Raw genomic sequence first — 25381 nt, 5'->3', positions numbered from 1 at the left:
TTGGTTTGCTATGGACCTATGGTTATGTTGTCATGATTCATATGTCTGCTTCATGCTTCTTTACATGGCAAAGTGAATCTTTTGAAAGATTTTAGTTCATTACCAAAAGTTGTAGTGTTAAAATCTATTTTAGACTGGTGCAACATTTCTTTTCGTAATAATTGTCCTAGATAGCTACTGGTTTACAAGATTTAGGAGTCAAATGCTCCTTTGAGAATATGCCATGGTGGTTAATTTGGGATGCAATTTCATCATGAATTATAAATAATATTCTTGATACCTAAGGGCATATTAGACAGTCTGTAAAGCATGGAACATGCATGTGACAAAAACATGATATGATACTGACACGCCATATAAACTCTAATAAAAGAAGGATATGACACAACATGGATATAGCAATTATATATGAAATTTTTTGCATATTATTATAATTTTATAAATTGTACATTTAAACAATCATCTACTTCATATATGCATAAATAAAAAGTTCATAAATATGATAACACGAGTATTATATATTAAGGAGTAAGTAAAGAGTCCAAACTATGTTCAAATTGCCAATATTTGCCATGTCTTGAAGACTTATATAAGTGTCCTATCAATATCTATATATGTCTATATATATCATCCCATTAACAAAAACATGTTAGATGGTATGGGCAATCAAATATGCTTAAATTTTCATAAATTATTTGGATTATGGAAGTCCATGGATATGATTTTGAGTGTTTGTGCGTCATAATGTTGGGTTGTATTAAATCAAGGTTTGTGATACTACCTGATATGGTTTGCCATGGTGATATTTATTGGTTTGATAGTCTAACGATTGACCAAAATTAATTGGGCAGTTCAAGCTTGGTATAAAGACATGAAGTTAGCATGATTTTGCCTAAATCATGCAATGCCCTTGTGACACTTACTTGCAAAGGGTCAGTTTGACCGAAACCTCATGTGGTCCCCTAAGGACCTACAAAGAGAAACAGTGTTAGTCAATGAGTGTAACTGGGGATTCGTACGAGCATGCACTTGAGGATATGCTCCAAGTAGCAAGGATTGCAATTTTGGATATTAGACTCATGTTAGTAGCCGGTTGGACTAGTCGGCCCTAACATGTATTTATGTATCAGTACCTGTACATTAGTATGTAACATGACACCAAAAGGGGGAGGAAGAGTAAAAAAAGAGGAAGAAAATGAGAAGAATAGGAAGAGGGGGTAGAGAAGAAGAGGAGGGGGTAGGAGGTGATGGTGGAGGAGGTAGTGGTAGAGGAGGATGAGGAGAAGGTGAAGGATGAGCAGGAGAGGAGTTCTACTGGCAGGCAACAGGCAGTGGACGATGTGCAACATAGGTCACCAGAGAGAGGCACGTGAGAAGGGGTGTGGTGGGGTAGGGTAAAGGATTTTTATTTATGGTTAAAAAAGCTGAAATGGGTTTGCTGAACGATTAGCCCACTACTGTTTGTGGACCATCTGAAATTGGATGGTCTATGTACCAGTTTATGCCCGGATTGGTAGGTCCTGGCTGGTATATGCCAGTTTAGGTGAAATTGCATTCCTTTCCAAGAACCTTCTTTGAATGATTGTTAGGTTTCTGGACTCAACCTCCCTTTTTACCAAGCAGCTTGCAGTTTGCACCACTATGTTTCCACTATCTCTACAAATCATGCTGATTTTGATTCATTCATCAACGCAAGAATCATTTAGAGAGGATTAGCATAGGAATCAGATAGGCTAGTCAATTCTAAATATCTTTCTCATTCTTTTGTGCTTCTATGTCGGGATCCAAAGTCTTGCACACTAGAGATGCTGTGTAGTGTTTCCATCTTGCTATATGTCTTTTTAAGCAGAATAAATATCACAGATGGTCACCATGTGAAAGTTGTAACAGGTTTGTTTTAGTTATTTTATTCAACTGTTGAAATAACATAACAAGACTTGTTCCCTTGCTCCACTGGCACATTAAATTCTGTCAAACATTCATATGTATCCTACTATACTTGCTTTTCTGAAAAATGCCTCTTTATTTATGCATGATAAGATTTGTTCTCATGTTCTTCAAGCATATTAGAACAAGTTTCTTAAAATGATTGACATAAAAGATTTGTCAAAGGTATGCGGAACCCAGTGTGCGACCAGATGATAGCCGTTATGGGGACAATCCTAATAGGCTTCAATGCCACACTCAATTTCAGGTTAGAGCTTGGTTTGTTATTTTCCTACAAATGTTGCTTAAGAGTAATTTAACTTTTTAAGAAAGTTTATGTTATCAACTCCACAACTTGGTTCTTTTAACTTTTGTTCATTTGAGAACTTCAGGTTATCTTAAAACCTGATCCTGGAAATTCACAAGATCTCTTCATTGGTAGCCTTTCAGCATTAGGTAAGATATTTTGCATTAGCTAAGCTGATCATTTTGCTCAAGATATTCCTGTTCATTTCTGTATGAGCCTATAAGCCATGAGGTTTAAAATCATCATTGATCAATGAATGACTAAGATTTTTCTTTCTTTGAATTGGTGCAAGAGAAATATGAATTGATTGGTAAAAGGCTTATGTGGGAAGTTTGTTTGACGTATGTGTTGAGATGATAAAGTGCCACTTGATTGATACTCCTTTTGGTTGGAATTGCAAGTATCTGCATCTTTTATAGTGTTTGGCTGCTTAGTACTTTTTATATGGAACTGTACGTTTGTGAACTAATAACTGTGATTATCATGTTTATGTACTTATTTAGTGGTTCTATATTGTTAGAGGAAGCCACTTCTTTGGCATCATGGCTAGCTAAATCAGATGCCAAACGAGTCTAAGTTCCTGCAAGGCTGCAACAATAAAGATGGTTTTGGTGGTTGTTTCCTCTGTCAAAGGTGGGATATTCATAGAATCATGACAGTGTCAGTGTGCCACCATCAACCATTGAAGCGCTTGACAGGATAAAATTCAATATTCTGAAGATTTTAGAATTTTTGGTCTTCTGAGCCTCTAGTAGATCATAATAGCAAATCCATATCACTTTTTTCACTTAGGAGGGATGCAAATGTTCCTACAAAAAATAGCTAGCAGTGGGACTCTTATGTTACATACCTTCATTGCAATTTACATTAGAACAAAATATGATTGACATCCACTGTAAACAAACAAGAGATCAAGTTGCATCTAAATTCATATTACTTCACTAACATCTCAACAAATTGAATACTTTCATCAAGGGGTCAACCACTTGAAGATTTTGACCTGAGTGGATAGATGAACATTTAGTGAACTTGTCCTCTCAAAAATTTTTTTGAACTAAACCTAAGCATTGTTGCAGCAAATATAGACGAGAATATTTAGAGGTTCTGTAATACAAAAGAAAGATGAAGAAATAATACATGGGCATATCATTTACTGTTCATTTTTGGCCATAGACCACTCCAAAGAGACCAGTTACTAGACTATTCCTCTACTTTGCCAAAAGATGCAAAGTGCTCTTTTTTTCTTGTAAATGGTTCAAATTCTTTTATCGATATGAATGATCTATATAAAATCAATAAATTATCAACTATTATTTTGAAAACCATTTTGTTACTAACGTAGTGGTAGAGACTAGAGAGTACCATGTTTTGCATGGACCTTAAACAAGACAAATTGAGTGCAATGTGGCAGTTTGAGAGAATATTATCACAACTTAGAAATCCAAAGTAGAGTTAAGTTATCCAATCAAAGTTTAGTAGCTTATTTTTGCATCTCAAGGAGGAACTCATTAGCAATTTAATTAATTGATAATGAATGGGATTGACATTGGTTGTTGATAATTGTATTTTCAGTAAGCAGCTACTCTTAGAGTAAGAAACATATTTGAGCATAAGTTGCGCCCAAGACCTACAATATCTATTTCATGAAAAGGATGAAACCAAGATTATAAAAGTAGCTCAGAGGGGTAGAAAGGAAAAGAAATAAAAATATGGAACAGGAATGCAAGAGTGGAGGGAAGGGTTTAAGATTAGAATGTGGATTCTCACAGAAAACATGAAATATTTTGTATCTTGTTACACCATGACCACCAAGATACCATCCACTTGATGATGGAAAACTGATATGTAGCACGCCTTCGTTATTCAACATGACAGTAATGATTTCAGATATTCTGTAATCTGTACTAATAGCAGCAGTTTTTGATGGCTGACTTATTTGTTAAATAAGTTATGTGCCATTTTATTTTGATGGCAGGAAAGGAACCTCATTAACAAAACAGACCTTGCACTTTAAAGGAACAGATAGCTTCTATTTCTTTTCTGTTCTTTTCTTGTTTGTACAAGTTATTTTTTTTACTTTTAGTTTAAAAGTATGCTTTCTCTTCATTTTAGGAATCAACGTGAATGAACATGACATTCGTTTTGTGGAGGACAATTGGGAAAGCCCGGTAAAGCCTTAAACCTCAATTGGTGAACGTTTCTAATTTTAGTTTCTTTCTTGTGGAGTGTTTTATAAAGTAGCCTTAAGCAATGAATATTTGATTGGGCTTCAAAGATTGTGTTGAAAATCTTCCTAAGAGCTTTTTATCAGATGCATTACTGGTATTCTCTTTGTTTTTTTATTGAATATCTCACAGGTTCTTGGAGCATGGGGATTAGGCTGGGAAATATGGATGGATGGTATGGAAATTACTCAGTTCACGTACTTTCAGCAGGTATTTTGGTCTCTGTATACAGAAAGTTCTATGTTCACAAATCTTTTTGGTATCATCATCACAACTTGTTCTCTTCAAATTTGGCCATGTGCTTTTAGGATTTAGGAAATCTCAAATCCTTTCAATCTTAGTTCTTACTCTTGTATGTTTTTTTTTGTAAAATATGGTCATAGTAGCTCCTGCTGAGGGTGAGACTTGGTACCATTGATACCAATTAAACTGGTTTGCATTGATCGGAATTTACTGGTTGGACCAGAAAATGACCGTTTGTGCTGTCCTGTCTGAAAAAGGGTTATTGGTAACCCTACCGATATGGGAAGTATGCAGAATCTGATTTAACACCTACCAAATTGACTTACTACCCAGTCTTAATGATTAAAATCGGGACATCGAGCGATAAGCCTATCCCTCTCCCCTCTCTTTCTTTCTCCCGATATGTCTCCCTCCCCTCCTCGCCATCTCGTGATTGTCCCTCCACCACCTTGCCACCTTACCACTGCTGTCCCGTTGCTTCATCGGGTTGCCACTTCCTCCATGCCACTATCTGTAGGGGTAAAGCTGGAGCTTGGATGTATTGACTTTTCCCATACCTTGCATTGCTGGGAGCCTCATGTATTCGTTCACCCTTTTATGTTTGTAGTGGCTTCCATCATTTGTGTTATTGTCATTTATCACTGTCTAAATATATTTTTTATATATGGAAGTGTCCATATTATTGATTTTGTTATGAACTTTATCCTGCAATTCTTTCTCTTTCATTTGTAATATTAAGTTTTGGACCTTAAAATAACTCTGTAGCTCTCAAGCTTTCAAGAGATACAGCATGCTGATGACAATTGATATTAATAAAATTATCTTTCAGGCTGGAAGCCTTCCACTTTTGCCCATTTCTGTGGAAATAACTTATGGTCTTGAAAGAATCCTTATGTTACTTCAGGTAAAGATTTGTGGATCATGAAAATATTACATCATTTTTTTCTCTTATAAAGCACTTTTGAAATAAGCATGTTTGACAGGGGGTCAATCATTTCAAGAAGATCCAGTATTCAGATGGAATTACATATGGAGAACTATTTTTGGAAAATGAGTATATTGCTTATATCTAATTACTTCTCCAACATATTTGTTTCTTATCTTTGCTTATATGATATTTTCTCAGTAGTCCTACACAAGATTATATTTCGCAATATTGTCAGTTTTTTGATAGGATACAAAGCTTCCAATTGAGAACTTTTTGTTATCCTTAAAGGATTCGTTAGATCTGATTCTTGTAGCTTTTTAGATTTACATCCACATGAACTGAAACTAGATATACAACTTAAATATTACTCTTGCAAGACATAACACTAAAAGTGAGAGCACTAGTGAAACATGAGCTGACTCTTGGACAAAGGACAGTAGATGTTTAATTTTTGCAACAATGATTTCCTTGGAGTCTCCTTAGTCACCACTACTCACTCCGAAAGAAACTACCAGATGCCTGTACTTTACAATGTCCAATCAATGGGTCCATGTATTTTTGAGGGCTTGAGCACATTTAGATGCATTTGATGTCCCTTTGAGGTAATGCATTCATAGGATTCAGAAAATTAAGGAACTTTTGTTTGGAACACTTTAGTTTAGCATCAATTTCACAAATGTCTTTCAAACTGGAAGGATATAGAATGAAGAGGTTGAACTCATACTTGAAGGGAGCATGAGACCAATCGATTAGTAATAAGCTGGAGAAATACTGACTCGTGAATTACACATGTTGGCTGCACTAACCTGTACTAACATGACTGGAGAAATCAATTGACGAAAGCAATCAAGCTACACGAATGGCATGCTCAAAGTTACAAGGAGTGATCATGGTATATTGGTGGTCAAAGTACAACATAGCTCGTACATGTATGGAAGCATATGAAGCTTCATATGAAATTCAATTAACATATTCAAATTTATATATAATTATCTATAAATAAAGAAATGTACAATTGAATCTAAATTATTAATAGATATTTATAGTCCAAACCTAAAATTTACTGGATTATGTTATATAATATTATAATCATTTCAGATCCAGTGATAGTTGTAGCTAAATGTATGTTTATACAATCCCTTGATGCATTTGTACATCTGGGTGTATTTCAAGAAGCTGAGGGTTTAATCCTTATAGTTCGTCTGCTGCTTGTGTGTTGTGTGCTTTTCGCCCTTGTGGCTGTAATTCCACCTCCCCCAAGGTTGGGGTCAGCTTGTGCCCAGGTGGCACTGGTAGAAAAGGAAATGTTTATTTGTGTTGCAAAATTTGCTATAGCAATTGATGAACTGATATAAAAAACATTAGTTTTGTAATCTATTCCAAACATATAATGTTAACTGGATAAGAATTTTGTTTCAGAGATTACAAACTACTTAATGTACGTGATCCTGAGTACTATATCAATCTGCAAGGTAATAAAACAAAGAATGACATTATAATGTCTCATTGGATATATTTTCTTAATAAGATATCAGTTGTTTCTTGTAAGGTTCTGAATATCGTACTGTACCGATGTACCGATCAACTGTCGATATGGTACATACCAAGCTGTATTAAGCATACTGACACTATACACTAAGGTGTACTGATGTACCACCATACCAATTCTCTATCGGACTGGTATGTACCACCCATACCGAGCGGTACGATACGGTATTGCAAACCATGGTTTCTTGCATGATCATGTTGTAGAGTTGATATTTATGTTTTTAGTATGATACAGTTTTTTGTTGTCACAATCATGCTTTAGAAGAACAGATTGTATTTTAAATTTCAATTGATCAGGATTACTAAATAAAAATGTCAAAGTTTATTCAGTCTTTGTTTTATAGTTAGTAACATTCTAGTGGTGATTATTTATTACTCTCCTTTGTATTTGTTTGGAAGTTGACTATTGAAATGTTCTATAGCCAAGTCTGTATTCTTGTAATCAACCTTTAATTCATGTTCAATGTTGATGAATTAGTTACAAAGATGACTTTATATTCGAAATTGGTATGCAATTTCGAATGGTACCGCCCGGTATGGGTGGTATGTATTGGTCCGACGGCATACGGGTACGCAGACCGTCCACTACCGGACGGAACGTGCTACAGTGCTATAGTGTTATATTGTAGCAGTGCTACAGTAAAAAGGAAGAAATATATAAAACCGCTTGGTACGCCCTGGTGTACTGCTCGGTACATGGTACCGTACCATACCGAACCAACCTCGAAACATCGGTACGGTATTGCATACCTTGTTTTATAATGCTTATCTTGCCTTTTATGGGCTAATGGATGACAAAATAATTGCACGGTATTGCATACCTTGTTTTATAATGCTTATCTTGCCTTTTATGGGCTAATGGATGACAAAATAATTGCTTGATCAATCATAATATACTGTTGTAATGTCAACTGAAATGTACATGACATGCACTATCATGATAATAGTGTTGGGTTTTCTGATTTAGGAAGGAAATGAGTGCATATTATTTGGAGCATGCCAATATTGATCATATTCAACAGTGCTTTGAGAATTTTGAGGAAGAAGCTCAATCCTTGCTGGCCCTTGAACTTCCAATTCCAGCGTATGTCTAAGAATTTTATTTCAATTCTAGCGTACATTAACTGTTCAAGTTTTGTTAAATATAACTTTTGGTTGACAATCTCTTAGGTATGATCAGCTTTTGAAGGCTTCTCATGCTTTTAATATTTTAGATTCTAGAGGCTTTGTTGGTGTGACTGAACGTGCTAGATATTTTGGTCGCATGCGTAGGTGAGACTATTTGCTCTTGTATAGAACTGATGTATGTTTAAAGTTATGTATAATAGAGATTGTGGAAGTAGAGGGTTGTACTTTCAGTGATATGGTTTCTTTTGCCTGATTCTGCAATAAAGGATTAAATAGTATTATTGACTTCTGTGCTTATTATCTTAAATTCTGCAGTCTTGCTCGGCAATGTGCTCAACTTTGGGTGAAGACACGAGAAACTCTTGGGCATCCATTAGGAATTTCTTTGGAAGGAAACCATCTTATGTTCCAAAAGTTTCCAAATCCAGGATCGAAGAAGGTTCCTTTATTTTTATTCTATTTTATTCTTTGGTTCAGGATTATCGCTAAAGCATTACTGATTTTTTGAAGATGGGCCATGTATCATGACTTGAAAACTTCTTAGCCATCTATCATGATCTAATATATCTTAGAGTAGATATGACATGATATAGTGACAGTGATTTAAAAAGCACTAGGCGCCAAAAGGCGCTAAGGTCTAAAAACGCCTGAGGCGCTAGGCACTCGCCCGAGCGAAGCGAGGCGCTAAAATATGTAATATAATTAATAAATATAATTATTTAAAATTTTAAATAAAAATATGCTATTAAATTAAGAAAATTAACAGTATTAAAATTAAAATAATATATTATTAATCTAATAAATATAAATACTATTATTAGTATACTGTTAACAGTATATAGAAGGAGAAGAAGGAAGAGGAGTGTAAAGGGGTGCTGACTGAGAAAAGAGGAAGCTGTAGCGGCAACGGGAGCGACGACAACGGCAGCAACAGCGAACAGTGGCAGTGGCGAGCAGTCAGAATGGCGAGCGGCGACAGCGGCAGCGATAGTGGCGAGCAGCGGGAGCGGGAGCAGTAACGAGCAGGGTTAGGGTTGGGCAGCGACATCTGATATCGGTTTTAGTTGGTTCGATTGAACCAACTAACCACCGGAGACTGAACCATACCTAAAATCCTAGTTCGGTCGCCTGGTTTAACCCAGGCGCTCGCCCGAAGCGCCCAGTGCCTGGGCTCGGGCGAGCGCCCAAGTGGCGCTTGGAAGTGAAGCGAGGCGCTCGGGCCTCGTCTCGCCTCGCTCGAGCGCCTAGGCGAGTGCCCGAGCGCCTTTTTAAATCACTGTATAGTGATGCATACATGCCATATCTTAAATAAATGAACACTTTATGGCAAGGTTCATCGTGTTGACCTGTATTGCCCGATATGAGCCGTACGTATGGGACCGGTACGTGGACCACCTTCTATTGAGCGATATCATTACATGACCTCATATCGGGCGATACAGGGTCTATACCAGGCGGTAACAATTGAAATCCGACTATTACTGACTTATATCGATTGATAACGGTCAGATTTCGATTGTTACTAATCAAGGGCCGAGATTGCCCTATTTCAAACGGTCAAATTAATCGTTTGAACCATAGGAAAGGGTTTTTAAGTCCTTTCCTCCCCTCTCTTTCAACTTATTTTACTCTCACGAACTCTTTCTCACTCACATCTCTTTCTCATTCTTATATTTTCACTCCCTTAAACTCAACATAGCCATGATTTGTGGATTGGATCAAATTTGGAAGGATTAAGAAGAAGAATACTTTTATCAAGAGACATCCAACCGTCACAGTCGTCCGCCCAGTGTACAAAGGCAAAGACAAAGGGAAAGGCAATAGCATCAACTGCATTGTTGGAAAGAATCGAGTCGGGTGAAGTGACACCTTCATAATCGCATTCAATAACCCGTTCGGTCCAGAAACATGGCAGCGACGTGGACAGCAGTGCCTCGATCGATGATGGTGGCGATGCCAAGGAGTCGATGGTCCCGTGTACACAATTTGAGGGTGGTGCATGGGCTGAGGAGTAGTATTTTACACATGCACCCCAAGATTCTGATCATGGAGCTTAATGAGGTATTGGTCAAGTTTATACATGGAAGGGGAAGGTAGTGGATGATTTTGAGTAGATGTGATAGAGCCTACACGACGTAGACACAGAGCGAAGGTCATCGTATTCATAGCCGTCGTATTATGGAAAATCTTACGACCAGCAGCAGTACGGTGATTGATTTTACGAAACGGAGTAGCAGATCGGTAGCGAAAGTCGAAGTTCTGACATTCTCCATGCTCCGCACTAATACATGCCACATTCATCCTTACCTCATGAGCCGCCTCGGACGGATGTGGTTTACACTTCACAACGATCAGACTATGACTATTACCACATTGATGCACTAATGATATATGATGTATCAGTATACTATATCGTGAGATCAATTTCAGGATTGAGTCTGACAAACATATCAAATTGATATGCAGATACATATGATCGAGGATCCTAATCTACCACTCGTGGAGTCTTATTGTTCTTTTTGGTGGTAGAACCAGGTATCTCCTTCGATTAATTACTTGATTCATTTGAATCTTAAAGTTTAAGTTGTTTAAAAAATAATCTAATAATTCAAATCATTTCCTTGTAAATAATTCAATATTAATGGAAGGACGATTCAGAACGTATCACCTCAAAGCTCGAAAAAGAAATGTGTCACTATTATTTCCCAATTTAGATTATTTTTGTTAAAATTATACTAAATTTATATTTATTTCCAACTTAATAACCCTAATCTATTTTTTTTTTAAAGTATTTTTTGAGCTATTTTTTATGATTTCGGGTATATTGTTGGTACACTCCAATGTACTGACAGACGATACGCTGGTATGCCTCGGTACGTATTGTATTGATGACTTGTCGGTACACCGGTATAGACCGGTAAGGCAAACCTTGCCTTATGGTATGGATATAGAAATAAAAGTATTTTAAATATGGAATGTTAAACAATGAGAAGGATGATTTTTTAAGTGCTACAATATATAGTTACAAATTGTTATGAATAAAGAGTGACTCACCAACATCTTTGATCTATTTGTCATGACTTAAACTATTTTGGCACATAATTCTTCAAGTATATAGAGAAGATAATAACTTGTGAATTGGTTCAATGTTCTGTCTCGATTGGTACATACCACATGGTACATACCATTTTGATGCCCTTGTCGGGTTGGTGGCATGGACCACAGCACCTGGCTCCCCACACCGTAAATACTCAAATCTTAGAAATATTAATTTCTTGGGATCCAGTTAATTCCGCTGCGAAAACCTCTGGGTCCATCCAATCTGCCCTTGTACTCTTTGTATCGGGGATCTGCAAAGGGGAACATGGGGAAAAATGTAAACAAAAAAAGGAAGAAGATGAAGAGAAAGGAAAAGAATCCTTGTTTGCTTGATTTTGAGTCATTTCTGCATTTTTTTGTTTTATTCTCTTTTTTACCTAATCTTTTCCGTCATGTTGTTATATAGACTTAATAGTTTCTGTTGTTTAAATTGAACTCCTGCACTAAGTATTCAATTTACATTCCATCTTTGATAATGATTTTCTCTTTTCCCTTGTTTTTTATCTTGTGTTTCTATACTAGCAGGTGATGGAGCAGCCTGGAGCATTTGTTCTTGAAATTGGCACTGAAGAGATGCCCCCACATGATGTAAATGAAGCAAGTAATCAAGTACTGCTCCTTCCTTTTAAACAAAGTAGCCTTTAGTTGGGTAATACTTTTCTCATAGTTCAACTAGTGAACTTGATGCATCTTGATGCAGTGAGTGTTGACTGCAGTGTTAGGTTTTGTTTCAGATGTCAGTATGATTATGTTGGTGGATACTTAGGGCTTCATCCTAATTTACTTCATGTCCTGGTTGCTAGATATGCAGTTGACTTTTTCAAAATGAAAAAAAATGATTTCTCTAATTGTGTAACTTTTTCACACTTGTTGCAGCTCAAAAATCTTACCGTAGAGTTGCTGGAAAAACGAAGACTGAGTCACGGTAAAGTTTCAGCATATGGTACACCACGACGACTAGTGGTAACAACTCTCATCTGTAGTGTCCTAGAATTTGGTGAATCTTGAGTAGTGGAATTTATTTTTGATACTTATAATTTGAAGTGCAATTGAATTTTCTAATGCCTATAAATATGATAAATTCTGTTTCCAACATTGCTCCTGTTTGATGTCCTAATATAGTAGCCTATGTGAGTATAGTTTCTTGTATTTGAGCCTTGTATCTCTGTGAACTTGTTCTAACTGAATCTACTGGTCTGTGCATTATCGAATGATCAAACATAAAAACAACTATTAACAAATAGTCCATCTTCAGTCGACACTTGTACCAAGCCTTTTGGTCCAATATTCCCTGTTTTCTTATGGATGAATGCATCGGGTAATATCAAAAGTGTCGCAAAAAAAAAAAAGAAAGAAAAAGGGAAAAACAAAAGTGTTTCTTGTAGTTCAAGAGGACAAGCCTTGGTATCATGAGAAGGTTGCTCATTTTCACTTTGATGATCAGGTTCCAGTTATTGAAATTGTCTTTTTGCTTGTAGGGTAAGGCATATATTGATTCTCTCTAGACCTATTATTTGCTAGACCAGACCCCATATATGCTAGAGCCTCTTGTATATTTTTGATGCTTCTAGTTTCAAATTGATGTAGTAATAATTGTTTATAAATTTAACAAATTTAAACATTGCTGCATTAGACTTCATATTTGTTATGATGTGGCCATTATTGCTTTTCTTGTTGTAGTAGTAATTAATCCCACAAAGGAAATGGCTTGGGATTTGTGTCAATGAATCTAAATTCTTTCCTCAAATCAGTGATTTAAAAAGGCGCTCGGGTGACGCGAGGCCAGAGCGCCTCGCTTCATTTCCAGGCGGCGTGCTTCAAAGAGGCGCCGCCTGGGCGCTCGCCCGAGCCTAGGCGCCGGGCGCTTCGGGCGAGTGCCTGGGTTAAACCAGGCGACCGAACCAGCGTTTAAGGTCTGGTTCGGTCTCCGGTGCTTTATTTGGTTCAATCGAACCAACTAAAGCACCGATATTAGCGTGACTTCCCCAACCCTAACCCTGCTCGCCGTTCACGCTACTGTCGCGCTGCTCGTTGCCGCTGCTGTCGCCGCTCTCGTTGCCGCTGCCGCTGCCGCTCACCGCTGCCGCTGCCGCTGCTACTGTCGCCACTGTCTCCGCTCGCCTCTCCCGCTGCTCGTTGCTACCGGTGCCACTGTCGTCGCTTGCCGCTCCCGCTGTCGCTGCTGTTGCTCGCTGTTGCCGCTGCCACTGTCGTTGCTTGCAGCTGCCGCTCCCGCTCTTCTCATTCAACACCCTCGGTCTTCCGACTCTTCCCTTACACTCTTCTCCTCTTTCGATAGTATACTGTTAATAGTATACAATATACTGTTAACAGTATACAATATACTATTAACTGTATACTAGTAATAGTATTTGTATTTATTAGATTAATTTAATAGCATATTTTATTTAAAAAATTTAAAAAATTATATTTATTAATTATATTATATATTTTTATATTTTAGCGCCTCACTTCGCTCGGACGAGCACCTTGGCGAGCACCTAGCGCCTCGGGCGTTTTTGGACCTTGGCGCCTAGTGCTTTTTAAATCACTGCTTCAAATTACTTTCTTCGAAAAAGTTGAATAAAATTTTTGATACCCCATGGTTACTAAGGGGTCTTTTGTTAAGTTTAGGTGGTAGCATTGATAGACTTGTTTAATGTGTTGATACTCAATCATTGTGATGATTGTGGATGGAAGGTCATAACCACCAAGGTTTGTTGTGCCACAGTATACCACCCGATACAAGCGGTAAGTACAAGTCCTACAAGGACCAGTATGCGGATCACCCGATATCGGGTAGTTTATGTTAAATGGCAGTATATTGCTCGATACAAGGTTTGTACCAACCAAAACGGTCGAAATCCGATCGTTACCAACCTATACCGATCGATAACGGTCGAATTTCGACTGATACCGATCAAGGGCTAGGATTGATTTGATTTAAACGGTCCATCTGACCGTTTGATCCAGTAGAAAGGGTTTTTACGCCCTCATTCTCTCCTCTTTCACTCTCTTTAACTCATCTATTCAATCACTTTCTCACTCATATTTTTCTCATTATCTCATCTGCACTCTCTTAAACTCTACAAAGCTGTTCCTCAAAGTCTGAAAAAGATATGTGCCATTATTTTTTTCTAATTTAAATTTTTTTTGCTAAAATTATACTAAAATTATATTTATTTTCAATTTAAAAACCCTAATATAACTTTTTTATTTTTTTTAAATTTCTGGAGCTTTTTTTTGCTCTTTTTTTTATGTCGCCGGTATGCCCCATTGTACCAACACATGGTACATTGGCACAGAGTGGCATGTATTGTGCTGTTGGCCGATTGGCACACCGGTTTGAACCGGTGAGGCGAACCTTAATAACCACATGCTTGTCACATGTCTTTGTTCTCCATGATCTGGTGCTCAAGTGAGCCATGGATGTTGACGGTTAGGTAATGACGTTGTTGCTCTTGTGCTAATTGTTGATGGGATACTGGATGCCTGCCTGTCAAACATTTCTTTTTCTTCTGAACTTCCATTTTGGCCACCAGCTCAACTTTGAACACAAAGGAATCTCTTTTGTAGCCACAATAGAAACCTGCTTCAACAGAAAAATTGCTCCCTTTTTCACAGAACAACAGCAGTAAACCCTTTGCTTTCTTGCTCTTCATCCATTTCAATCCCTGGATTGTTTTGGTGTTATCATCTTTGTTGCTAGACCAAAATAATATTTGCTTTTTTGTTAGAATACAACAATAGAATGTAAATTTCACTTTCCACTCCTGCTCTTCCTGGGCATCGTACTCTGGTCCTTTTAAACAAGAACCCTTGGCATGTGACCACCTACGGTTTGCACTTTTTGTAAACTATGACTCAAGACTTAATGTCATTTGACTAATTTTAATTTATCTATGTGAATAAAAGGGCATTTGTGTAATCTACATGGTGCCAAGTGCATCTAAATATTTAGATAGGGAAGTACATCTGCAAGGTGCTAATTCATGCACACATGGATTGCTGTGGACCCACTAAATCTGTGTTTGCTGCCTCTACATCACAAGTCACATCTACATGGATGACAAAGACATAATGTGGATATCTTCATCTACATGGTGCCACACTAGCTTTAACACATAAAGTGACCCAGGACAATATCAGTTGAGTCCTAGGTAAGTCGTAGATAGGTTTAGTTTAATCTGGTCTAACATGAGTTTTTCTGGGATAGTCAGTTATCTTTAATGATAATTTGAGAAGTTATCTAGTTTGATTAGAATTCAACATGTTGATTAAGATGTATTAATTTACTGTACTTTTTATCAAGTCAGTTGAGTTAGTTTCGTGAAGTTTCGTGTCTAGTTATGTTTAAGTCCTGCCGGTTTCCAAGTTCACTTGCTATAGTTCAAGTTTGGTTCTATTTGTTGGGAAAGTATGCAAGTCAAAAATGTCATTAACAGTTGATAACATTCTTTGTCTTCGCGTTCGGTTGATGAGGTTTGGGGTTTAATGCACGGTGTACTGTTTGGGTGAAAGCAGTAGCTGATAGCTGCTTTTTTAGTTGCTGTGGCATGATACTGAAGAGAGTTCTGGACTCCTTCCTCCTCACCAAGAAAGGTGGTTGTTTCTGTAGTGGCGACTCTCGAAGAATGCATCTGAAGTCAATACTAGGATTTTCCCTGATTAATTAGTTGTTTAAGAACTGAGAAAGGTCAAATAAAATTGAATATTATGCTTTATGGATCATATCAACCTAGACACTGAAAACAATGAGAATAAGCTTTTATCTGGGCCTTAGATTTTGATGTTATAAAACTGTGCTATTATTTTCTTAGCTTTTCAATTGGTTTTTCTGAACCTAATAACTTATTAGGGTAGCAATGATCTGCCAGACATGTTGTGCTAATAAATAAAAGTTTCAATATTCCAAGAAGCATCTGTGCTCTCCCTGTTCTCTCTGCTAGACCTTTACCCTACTTAAGTAGTTATTCTTAACCTGATGAAGTTTGGATTGAGTAAACATATGGATTTGATGCTTATGATTTGAGGATTATACCAAAAGGTTCTATAATATTGAATTCTTAATGGTGTTCTACATGTGAAACCAGGATGATATACTAACAACAGAAAGGCATTTTTTGTTTTTTTTATCCTGGTCATGTATTTTACTATCCTAAAAATGGTTTTATTAACTGCTTGACTTAATTTGTTGTTACTATCTCTGATGGCTCATTTAATTAACAACAAAATCAGACTTGCTCATGTATGAACAAATGGAAGTTTCAAGATCCCCATGATACATTCCTACTTGCAACTGTTTGCAAACCGTTTCCAGATATGTTTTACAAATCCTGATAGTTCAAAATAGTGATCTTATAATTATGTTGGATCTTATATATATGGTTGTATAAAAAAAGTTATATGCAAATAGTGATCAATAGATGGGACCATATATTTTTAAAAGCTATTTTAATCTCGGCCCTTAACTTAAATCCTGAAAACGATACCATCAATCATGTATATTTGTTAATTATTACTTATTACTTTAAATTCTGATAGCCTTTTGAGGTACCAAAGCAATCAAGAAGATGACATTTTGATGGTTCAATTTGCAATTTTGCAGTACACTGGAAGTATTTATCATAATTATTCTCATTGATCATTGTCACTGATTGAATGCCATCATTTTATAACTAATAAACTTTTGGGCCAATTCACAGATTTTTGTTGAGAGCCTCAGTCATAAGCAAGCAGAAAATGAGGTTGAAGTTCGAGGTCCTCCTGCAGCAAAGGCATTTGATTCTGAAGGAAATCCTACTAAGGTTCATTGGTTGCTTCAGTTCCTAATGAAACTTCTGATGTAGTATGCTTCTATATATGAAGGATATTGTCTCTACCAACAGACTTCATATCACGTATTGAAATATATGCATACCTTTAGTTTGACATAAAGCTCTGTCTTTTTTTCTTAACTTTTATGGTGGCAAGAAGAAGGTTATTCCCTCTCTCGTTTTCATTCCATTATTGATCCTAAATGCATGGCATATGTTCTTTCATGTTTCAACTTTCAACTACTTATCTTCTGATATAATGATCACTTTATTTGCTGTTTTTTGTCTAACATCATGTTGCACACATACATATGTAAAAGGTGATGGATATCTGAACTTCAAAATATCAAAGTATCAGCTGTTTAAGTATTAGAGGTTGTATGATGTGTCCTTGTTACATCAGCATAATTTAACTGTCAGATTTTTGTGAGAAGTAATTAAAATAACATAATAGTCCAATTCTTCATAGAATAGTTTTGAATGTTAAAGCTAAAGCTAAAGCTAGCCTTGGTTTTTGTTGTTCAACACTCTTTAGCTAAAAGCTTATCCATGTTCTTTTTTGTTGGTATAAAACATCAATATATGCTGTCAGGCTGCTGAGGGATTCTGCCGTAAGAACTGTGTAGCTATTGGCTGTCTATACAAGAAATTTGAAGGTTAGTACTATTCTTCTCTGTGTCGTGCATTCACCTTTGGTGCTTCATAATCTAAATTTTCCATCAAAGACACTTTTATCTAGAGGCCATCCTAGTGCCAAAGATAATGATCTTCTCCCCAAAGTATAACAACAATTTTCAGCCATAGCAAAATCATGTTTTCCACCAGAAACATTGACTTTCCTATTGTGTAAGCGATATTGCAGATTGTGCTTTGCTCGCATCATGCTTCAAATGAAAAATGGTGTTTTTACTCCATTTGCTTTTTTCTTAACTGGATGCTGTCAGTCATACAACCAAGTGGTGCTACTTCTGTATTGGAAGTAGAATTTTCTGCTTTGCTGTTCTTTTTAATTATTTCTGAACCATTTCCCTTTGTTGATAACTGTGAGCTTTTGGCTGTCTGGGAAGAGAAATTATAATATTTATGTATGTCTGCAGGTCATGAAAATTGTCTTCTTGACGTTCCTTAAATGCTTTGTGATGCTGAATGTGCTTGTCGATATATAGAAATCATCTACAAACTGAGACATACTCCTCTTCTGATTCGACATGTTACGTAATATGTAGGGCTGAATCTATCGTGCAATATGTTTGTGTGATGTTGGCTTTTAGTATGGTTATGGAATCGATGATCCATATTTGATGTTAGTCGAGGTCTTGTTTAGCCAATTTGAGTCTACAGTTGAGTTATGGCAAGTCTAGGTTTGTTATATTTATTGGATTACTTCTAGAGAGTTCTTAAGAAATTAGGATTTTTCTGAAGTTGGAGGGTCTCTTTACATGGAATTACATGGTTTTCCAAAAATAAAAAAGAAATGTTTCTATCCCCATTTTTCCACGTCTAAAAGTTCAATTTGAAATTTAGAAACATTTATTAGGTCTACAAATAGAGCCATAGCGCTGGTTGTAACTAGTCCTTTTTTGATCTGAAATTTGAGATTAAGTATTAGTTTTGGTGTTTTTGAACTCTCTTTCGACATTCGAGTTCTTTGCATGATAAATACTCTATCTGCTACTACTTTTTTACTATAATCCTTAGTTTCCAATGTGTTTTACCATCATGGCTAATCTAAAGCCTAGTATTGTTATAATTCTCCCTCTTTGTAGGACATACTTCTTTGGAGAAGTAGTGCCTCTGGCAGAACAAGATAGGGAGAAGAGCTAACTGAAGTAGTCTATCACTGTTCTGTTATTGATATAATAATACAAGTCTCAACCAGGGTTTGCTGTACCGACCCATAACGGTACGTACCGGTCTGACATGGGACTGGTACGCGGACCATCCTCTACTGAGTGGTACCATAACTTGACCTTGTATCGGGCGATATGAGGTCTGTACCGGGCGGTAACAGTTGAAATCCGATCGTTACCCACCTGTACCAGTTGGTAATGGTCGAATTTCGATCGTTACCGATGAAGGGATGAGATCGTTTGAACTAAAAACCCTTTCCTCCCCCCTCTTTCAACTTATATTACTTTCTGAATCTCTTCAACTCTCTAAAACTCATTCTCACTCATATCTCTCTCTCATTTTTACATTTTCATTCTCCTAAACTCAACAAAGTTACGATTTGTGGATTGGATCAAATTTGGGAGGATTAAGAGGAAGATTTCCTTCGGTTAAAATGTGGCAGAAGGAGCCGGACAACATCGAGTCAGACTGCTCGAGAAACTAGAGACACCCAATCGTCACGGTCGTCCACCCAGTTTGCAAAGGCAAAGAAGAAGGCAATAACATCAGTTGTACCGTTGGAAAGAATCGAGTCGGGCGACGAAACACCTTCTCAATCACATTTAACAACCCGCTCAGTCCAGAGACATGACAGTGACGTGGGCAACAATACCTCAACCAATAATGGCGGCGACGTTAGGGAGTCGATGATCTTGTCTACATAATTTGAGGGTGGTGCATAGGCCAAGGAGCTGTATTTTATACATGCCATGGTGTTGGTCCATTTCAGTCTAGTTGGTCATCCACTATTAGGTAAATCAGTTTGTTAAAATTCTGTCTATCCTTTCTTAGTTCCCTGCTGGCTTCATACTTTGTTCAGTATTGTCTGTAGTTAAGGGAAACTTATTACGAAATCATATGCCCATGGTTAATGTATGGTGAGGTGGAATGCTTAGATCGGTTGGAAATTACAACAATCGGGTTTTCTTTATGCAATTAACCTTTATGTCCAAATTGGGTGATGTACTTATTTCACAATTTTCTAAGTTCTATATAGCTTTGTTAGTTCAGTTAGGAATCTTTATTTGATCGAAAAAAAGCACACAGGCTTTAGGTTTTGTGCTCAATGAATTGGAATATTTGATTGTGTGGTTTCCAGGATTGTGTTTTTGGTTGATCTGCAGGATTGAACTTTCTTAGAAAAGGGAGAACAGCAGGGAGCTAGCATTTTGCTTCAATTTTGTAGTGGATTATTCAGGTCTGAATCTGCTCATAGATATCCTAAGTAAACTGACCAAGCTCCAGCCTTGATGTGATAGAATGTGTTAGTTTGGTCTGTTAACAGTATCTTCTATAATTGTTAATAGATAGCATGAAATGGCTTATTACTAAGATTGTTGATCTGGTCTGCTGCTTGTAGATACATGTTGCATAGGTAACAAAGAAAGTAAAAAGGGGGTGACAAATGAAAATGGCAGAGGACAAGATTTTAGAAGATAGAAGAAAAAAAGAAAAATTATTACACACTCCAATGGTTTCTTGAATTTTTACAAGATGATTGGAGAACCAATCTAAAGGCAATCACACAATAGCAACATTGTTTAAAATTTTAGACTAGCTTCTTTGTTGTAGTAAATTTTCTATAGTTCATAACATTTCACTTAAAGAATCCTCCAGATCTGTATAATGTCATTTGAAACAAGACCTTAGACATGGTTTGTTATGCATCTCTTTTCTTGCTTTAGGCCATGCACGAGTTGATGTACCAGTCGATTGCATGAGATTTCATTTTGAAATTTCATGATGTATACATATTAAGTATTCAATTTTGACCTTTATATACTACTTTCTTTTTTCCTCGAAGTAAATATGACCACTATTGATTATCACTTTCAATATCTATCTGTTGCAGGGAAGACAGAATACATATATATTAAGGTGAAGGAATCTGCACAATCTGCTTTTGAGGTTCTGTACTTCATCTTTTATGACAAAATCAGTTTGTTTATGGGGATAATCTTGCACTACTTTTTTTGCTAAATGTAATTTTGTAAATTATGAACGTAGATGTTAAGTTTGCTGTTATAAGTTCATTTTAAGTAGAGACATGGATAGGCAGAGGGGCAGAAGGCTAGCACTGGTGACCTAAGTAGATTTTGTGAGAACGGTCATTATGGGCCTAAGATTGCCCATGGATGCTAAACTTACTAAAGCTAAATGGTATTGAAAATGATATATCGTGTTGTGAGACATGAGTTTAGTATGTATGGCTGATTTCTCTCAAGCTTTTTTTATTTCGGAGTAAACTAATGCATGATTTACACTTCAAAGCTCAAACTACCAATAGTAACTAAAACATACGTTATAGTTCATTACAGGAGTTCATATAACCAACTATACACTAAGTGACTAACTACAACACATCTGACCCTAAATAAATCCATCTTAAAAAACAATTCCCACCACTTGATCTACAAAGCCAAAAAGTTAACGTGAGACACTAACATACTCTTTAGAAAGAGTTCTCTCAAAAGAATCTTGGGTCACTTCAAAAGGAAATGTTAATAATTGAGTGAAATAGCTTCTTGATTAATTACTGTTTTTCTTGTTAGTTTGAACCTTTCAATATAAAAATGTCTCTAGCAAGTAGTACATAATTTTTAAGTAGGAGAAAAACTAATTTTTAAGTAAGATGTGGCTCCATAGGTAATAAGAAAAAGATGAGAGTACAAATGATCCTCTTATCATCCATTTTTTTGCTTCTATTTATGATATAGTTAGGTAATCGCTGTAACTTATATCTCATGGTTCAATACAAATTTAAGTCGATTATTTATATATTTCGATGTTATATAGCAAGGATACAAATTTTGATTGTACTGGTTGGTATAAATTGGAATTTGCTGCTCCAGTTAAGGATTGATAGTAGACTATATTAGGGTTCTCAATTTCAATATGTACCGCTTGGTACGGGCGGTATGTATCGGTCTGAGAGGATATCGGTATGCGGACTGTCCTCTATTGGGCAGTACCAGTGTTTTGACCAGTACTGAAGCGTACTGACCAGTACCACCTTGGATTTCGACTGTTATCAAGGCGTACCGGTCGGTACACCCTGGCGTGGTAGATGAAGGTATTTTTAAGGTTTTAGATACGCCCTGGTGTACCGACAGTATATATCGGTACATACCGTATTGAGCAGAGCTCGGTATGTCGATACAGACCGGTATTCAAAACCCTAGACCATATGGGTTGCTATATGTTTTTTCTATTTTTTTAGGTGATAGTAGGTGGTATAAGTTGGTATATTTTTAGCATATTGGTACTAGACAAGTCATAATTTATCAAGACCAACATTCAATTGTGATTGAAATCATTATTTTATATATATATATATATATATTTATATATAATTTTTCTGGTAGAATTTGAAGATATTTTATTCAACAGAATTTTGAAAAAAGTTGCAATTAGTGGTACCAATACCTGGTTTCATTAGCCATGAGCTGCTTCAACAAAGGAGACAAAACAAAGGATGTAACATCATTCAGTTATCAGCTGCTGAACTAAATTATTGGCAAAAGAATTATGAATTTATGATATTTTTCTTGTGTTGCCTAGTACTGATAAGAAAGCTCTGGAGTTGTTGGGGCTTTAATTACATGTCAGATAGAGGGGATTTTTTTGCCCTACCCATTAGTTGTGTATTCTCTAATAAGAGAAATTATCTATCAAAGATAGCCCTGGAGTTATCATAGTTTAAAATTTAAATCACATTTCAGATCAAGGGGGAACATTCCTACCCATTTATATCGTCAATATTCACTCCAAAAATTACCAGCAAATCAGTGGCATGATTTACCAGCTGATTTAATATGTAATGGATCATATGAAAGTTCTTCATGAATAATGATAGTGTGATACATTACTTCACAATTTGTAAACTTATTGGAAGTGATGCTCTGTAATGATAATTTTTTTTATGGGTTTAGAAATGCTTCTAAGTTGCTATTCTACATTTTATAGGTGTTAATTGAAGATCTACCAAGTCTTCTGACTAAGATCTCATTTCCAAAATCAATGCGATGGAACTCCCAGGTAAGATAGGTTGTTCCCTTTTTCTGTGCAGTTAGAACTTGCTAATTGCATTCAAGTGTTTAATCTTATTCTTGAATGGCCATTAGGTTTCAGAACTAAGGTACCAGTGTGCTACTGTTCTTTTTTACTTCTGTGCTCTCCATCGAATCGGAATGCTATGAAAGTTTTCTCCATCTATTGTCTTCCATTATCATCTTTAATAAAATATTACACTTTGTTATCAATTTCTAATATCCAAATAAGTTTCTGTTCTTCTCCAGGTTTTGTTATTTTTCTTTTATTCAACAGGCAGCAAGGTTTATGTTGTCCATTGTGTTTTTTGAATTTTTTTTTTCATTTTGCACAGTCCTATGTTCCTATCAATGTTGTTCATGACTGATTATGTCTTTGTTATGCTTTGTATTTTTCATGCTATTGCAAATGTGACAACATTTTATAAGATTTCCTTGCATGGCTACTCTAGTTGCTGTATGATTTTAATATTGATGTGTTGCCCTTATTGGATGGTCTGTGCTAGTCCACCTATACATTTGGTTATATATACTCTATAATTTGCATGCTACACTGTGTTACTTATTATGTATTCTTTAAAGTTTAAACAAAATAAGAGAAGAGGACTTTATCAGGTTAGCCATTTTACTCTTGATTAATTTTGATTGATTGGTCCTCTCCTTTCTTGAGATATCCATGCCCTAGTCTCCATGTTATTTGTTTATGTTTATATCTTAATAGTAAGATAGAAGGGATTACTTTATGAAGTCAACCTTTCTATTTTTGACCGAAGACTTCTCTTCTTTTGAGACAGAAGACTTCTCTTCTTTTGAGATAGATTCAGGTTGAAGGGTGAGCCTGGAGGTAGTCGATGGCAGCAGGAGGCAGCGGGTTGGGCCTAAAGGTGCTGAGTGCAGGTGTACTATGTGAGGAAGAGAAAGAGATGCCCCTTGGGGTTTGGTTGGGTGATAAGCTTTTTATTTTGGAGAGAGGAGGGGGGAATGTGTGTGGAAGGAGGCAGCGGGTGGGGGCTAAAGGTGCTGGGCGCAAGTATACTATGTGAGGAAGAGAAAGAGATGCCCTTGGGGAATTGGTTGGGTAGTTGGATTTCTAGAATTATAAAAATAAAACTGTAAAAGATAAAAAAAAGGACTTACAGTCTGGTTCACAAGGCCTACGAGGTGGTAAGCTTCTTTTAGAACCTCCCATTCGGTGTGGTCAATGTGCCGGTGGTATGAAAGTTCTGGTCTAGTTCGCCTGATATGTAGAATCATGGTTCTTACCTTTTCCATTTTAGTCAATTGTCACACTTCAGATTCAAACCCTAAAAGAAAACAAATGACGTAAATTATTGTTTTGAAATATTTTTTAATTAAAACAGACTGAAATTCTTCATATAATGAATTGGCAAAAAGGTACTGGCATGCCTCTGTGCCACAAAATTACAATCCCTACTTTGTATATTCTATGTATCAGAATTCAACATGATAAAGCTGATGTCACCATAAATTATTGCTCATTTATTTATTTTCTTCTATGCCTATGACACCTATATTAAAGTATCCTAAAATATATAAGTTACTTGTGCAACATTCTCATATATATGGAGTAAACATGTACCCAGAAGAAATATTTCAATTAAAGATGATCAGCTATCTTTCCTTACATCGTCTAGCCTCTTTGTAGCAATTTGGCTTCCCATTTTAATCCTTAATTCTATGAATGACAAATATTTATTAAGGTAGCATTTTATCAAACATTGTTTTGTGCCATGTGCACTAGGTGCCTTATGCCATATACATGTATTAGAAGATCACATTCTCCAATTCTCTGTTTCTGATATCTTCTTTACTAAATTGTTGTATGATTTATCTATTTGGTATAGTTTGTTATAGGATTTATTAAATTATTTCAAATGCAGGTCATGTTTAGTCGGCCAATTCGCTGGATTTTAGCACTGCATGGGGATATGGTTTTGCCATTTGCTTTTGCAGGAGTTTCAAGGTAATTTATGGTAGTGACAGAAAGGTATCATTTCTATAAAATTTTCATTTCATTTGCAGCATCTTTTTGTATACCTCTCTCACCATCCTACACCTTGTTTTAATTCTATGAAATGTCTGTTCAGTATTCATTATCAACATCAAGTAAGATGAGTGGAACACTTCTATTCTATTCCTGGGGCCCTGGACTGATTATTGATCTTTATAATTTATTCTTGTATTTTGGTAGCAAAGTTTTT

At 36.3% G+C, this 25381-nt stretch overlaps 1 protein-coding gene across 5 annotated transcripts in view; it reads left to right on the top strand.

Moving 5' to 3' along the window:
- LOC135606035 (glycine--tRNA ligase, chloroplastic/mitochondrial 2-like) overlaps positions 1-25381 on the top strand; it is a 53856-nt gene that overhangs the window by 3487 nt on the left and 24988 nt on the right. For 4 of the 5 annotated variants that reach the window (XR_010484657.1, XR_010484658.1, XM_065096749.1 and 1 more), the window contains exons 4-19: positions 2113-2194; positions 2319-2382; positions 4346-4401; positions 4591-4668; positions 5531-5605; positions 5685-5755; positions 8145-8261; positions 8348-8449; positions 8621-8744; positions 11930-12013; positions 12281-12367; positions 17110-17211; positions 17813-17876; positions 20963-21018; positions 23077-23148; positions 25061-25143. Coding sequence is in view for 3 of the 5 variants with exons in the window: in XM_065096749.1 (XP_064952821.1) it covers positions 2113-2194; positions 2319-2382; positions 4346-4401; positions 4591-4668; positions 5531-5605; positions 5685-5755; positions 8145-8261; positions 8348-8449; positions 8621-8744; positions 11930-12013; positions 12281-12367; positions 17110-17211; positions 17813-17876; positions 20963-21018; positions 23077-23148; positions 25061-25143 (1317 nt within the window). In the remaining 2 variants the exon portion in view is untranslated. The remainder of the gene's footprint in view (positions 1-2112; positions 2195-2318; positions 2383-4345; positions 4402-4590; positions 4669-5530; positions 5606-5684; positions 5756-8144; positions 8262-8347; positions 8450-8620; positions 8745-11929; positions 12014-12280; positions 12368-17109; positions 17212-17812; positions 17877-20962; positions 21019-23076; positions 23149-25060; positions 25144-25381) is intronic. The other variant, XM_065096750.1, reaches the window with a different exon arrangement.

The sequence above is a fragment of the Musa acuminata genome, chromosome BXJ2-2 (assembly GCF_036884655.1).
Source record: "Musa acuminata AAA Group cultivar baxijiao chromosome BXJ2-2, Cavendish_Baxijiao_AAA, whole genome shotgun sequence".
NCBI classification, from domain to species: domain Eukaryota; kingdom Viridiplantae; phylum Streptophyta; class Magnoliopsida; order Zingiberales; family Musaceae; genus Musa; species Musa acuminata.
This window is presented reverse-complemented; position numbering and strand designations above follow the sequence as displayed.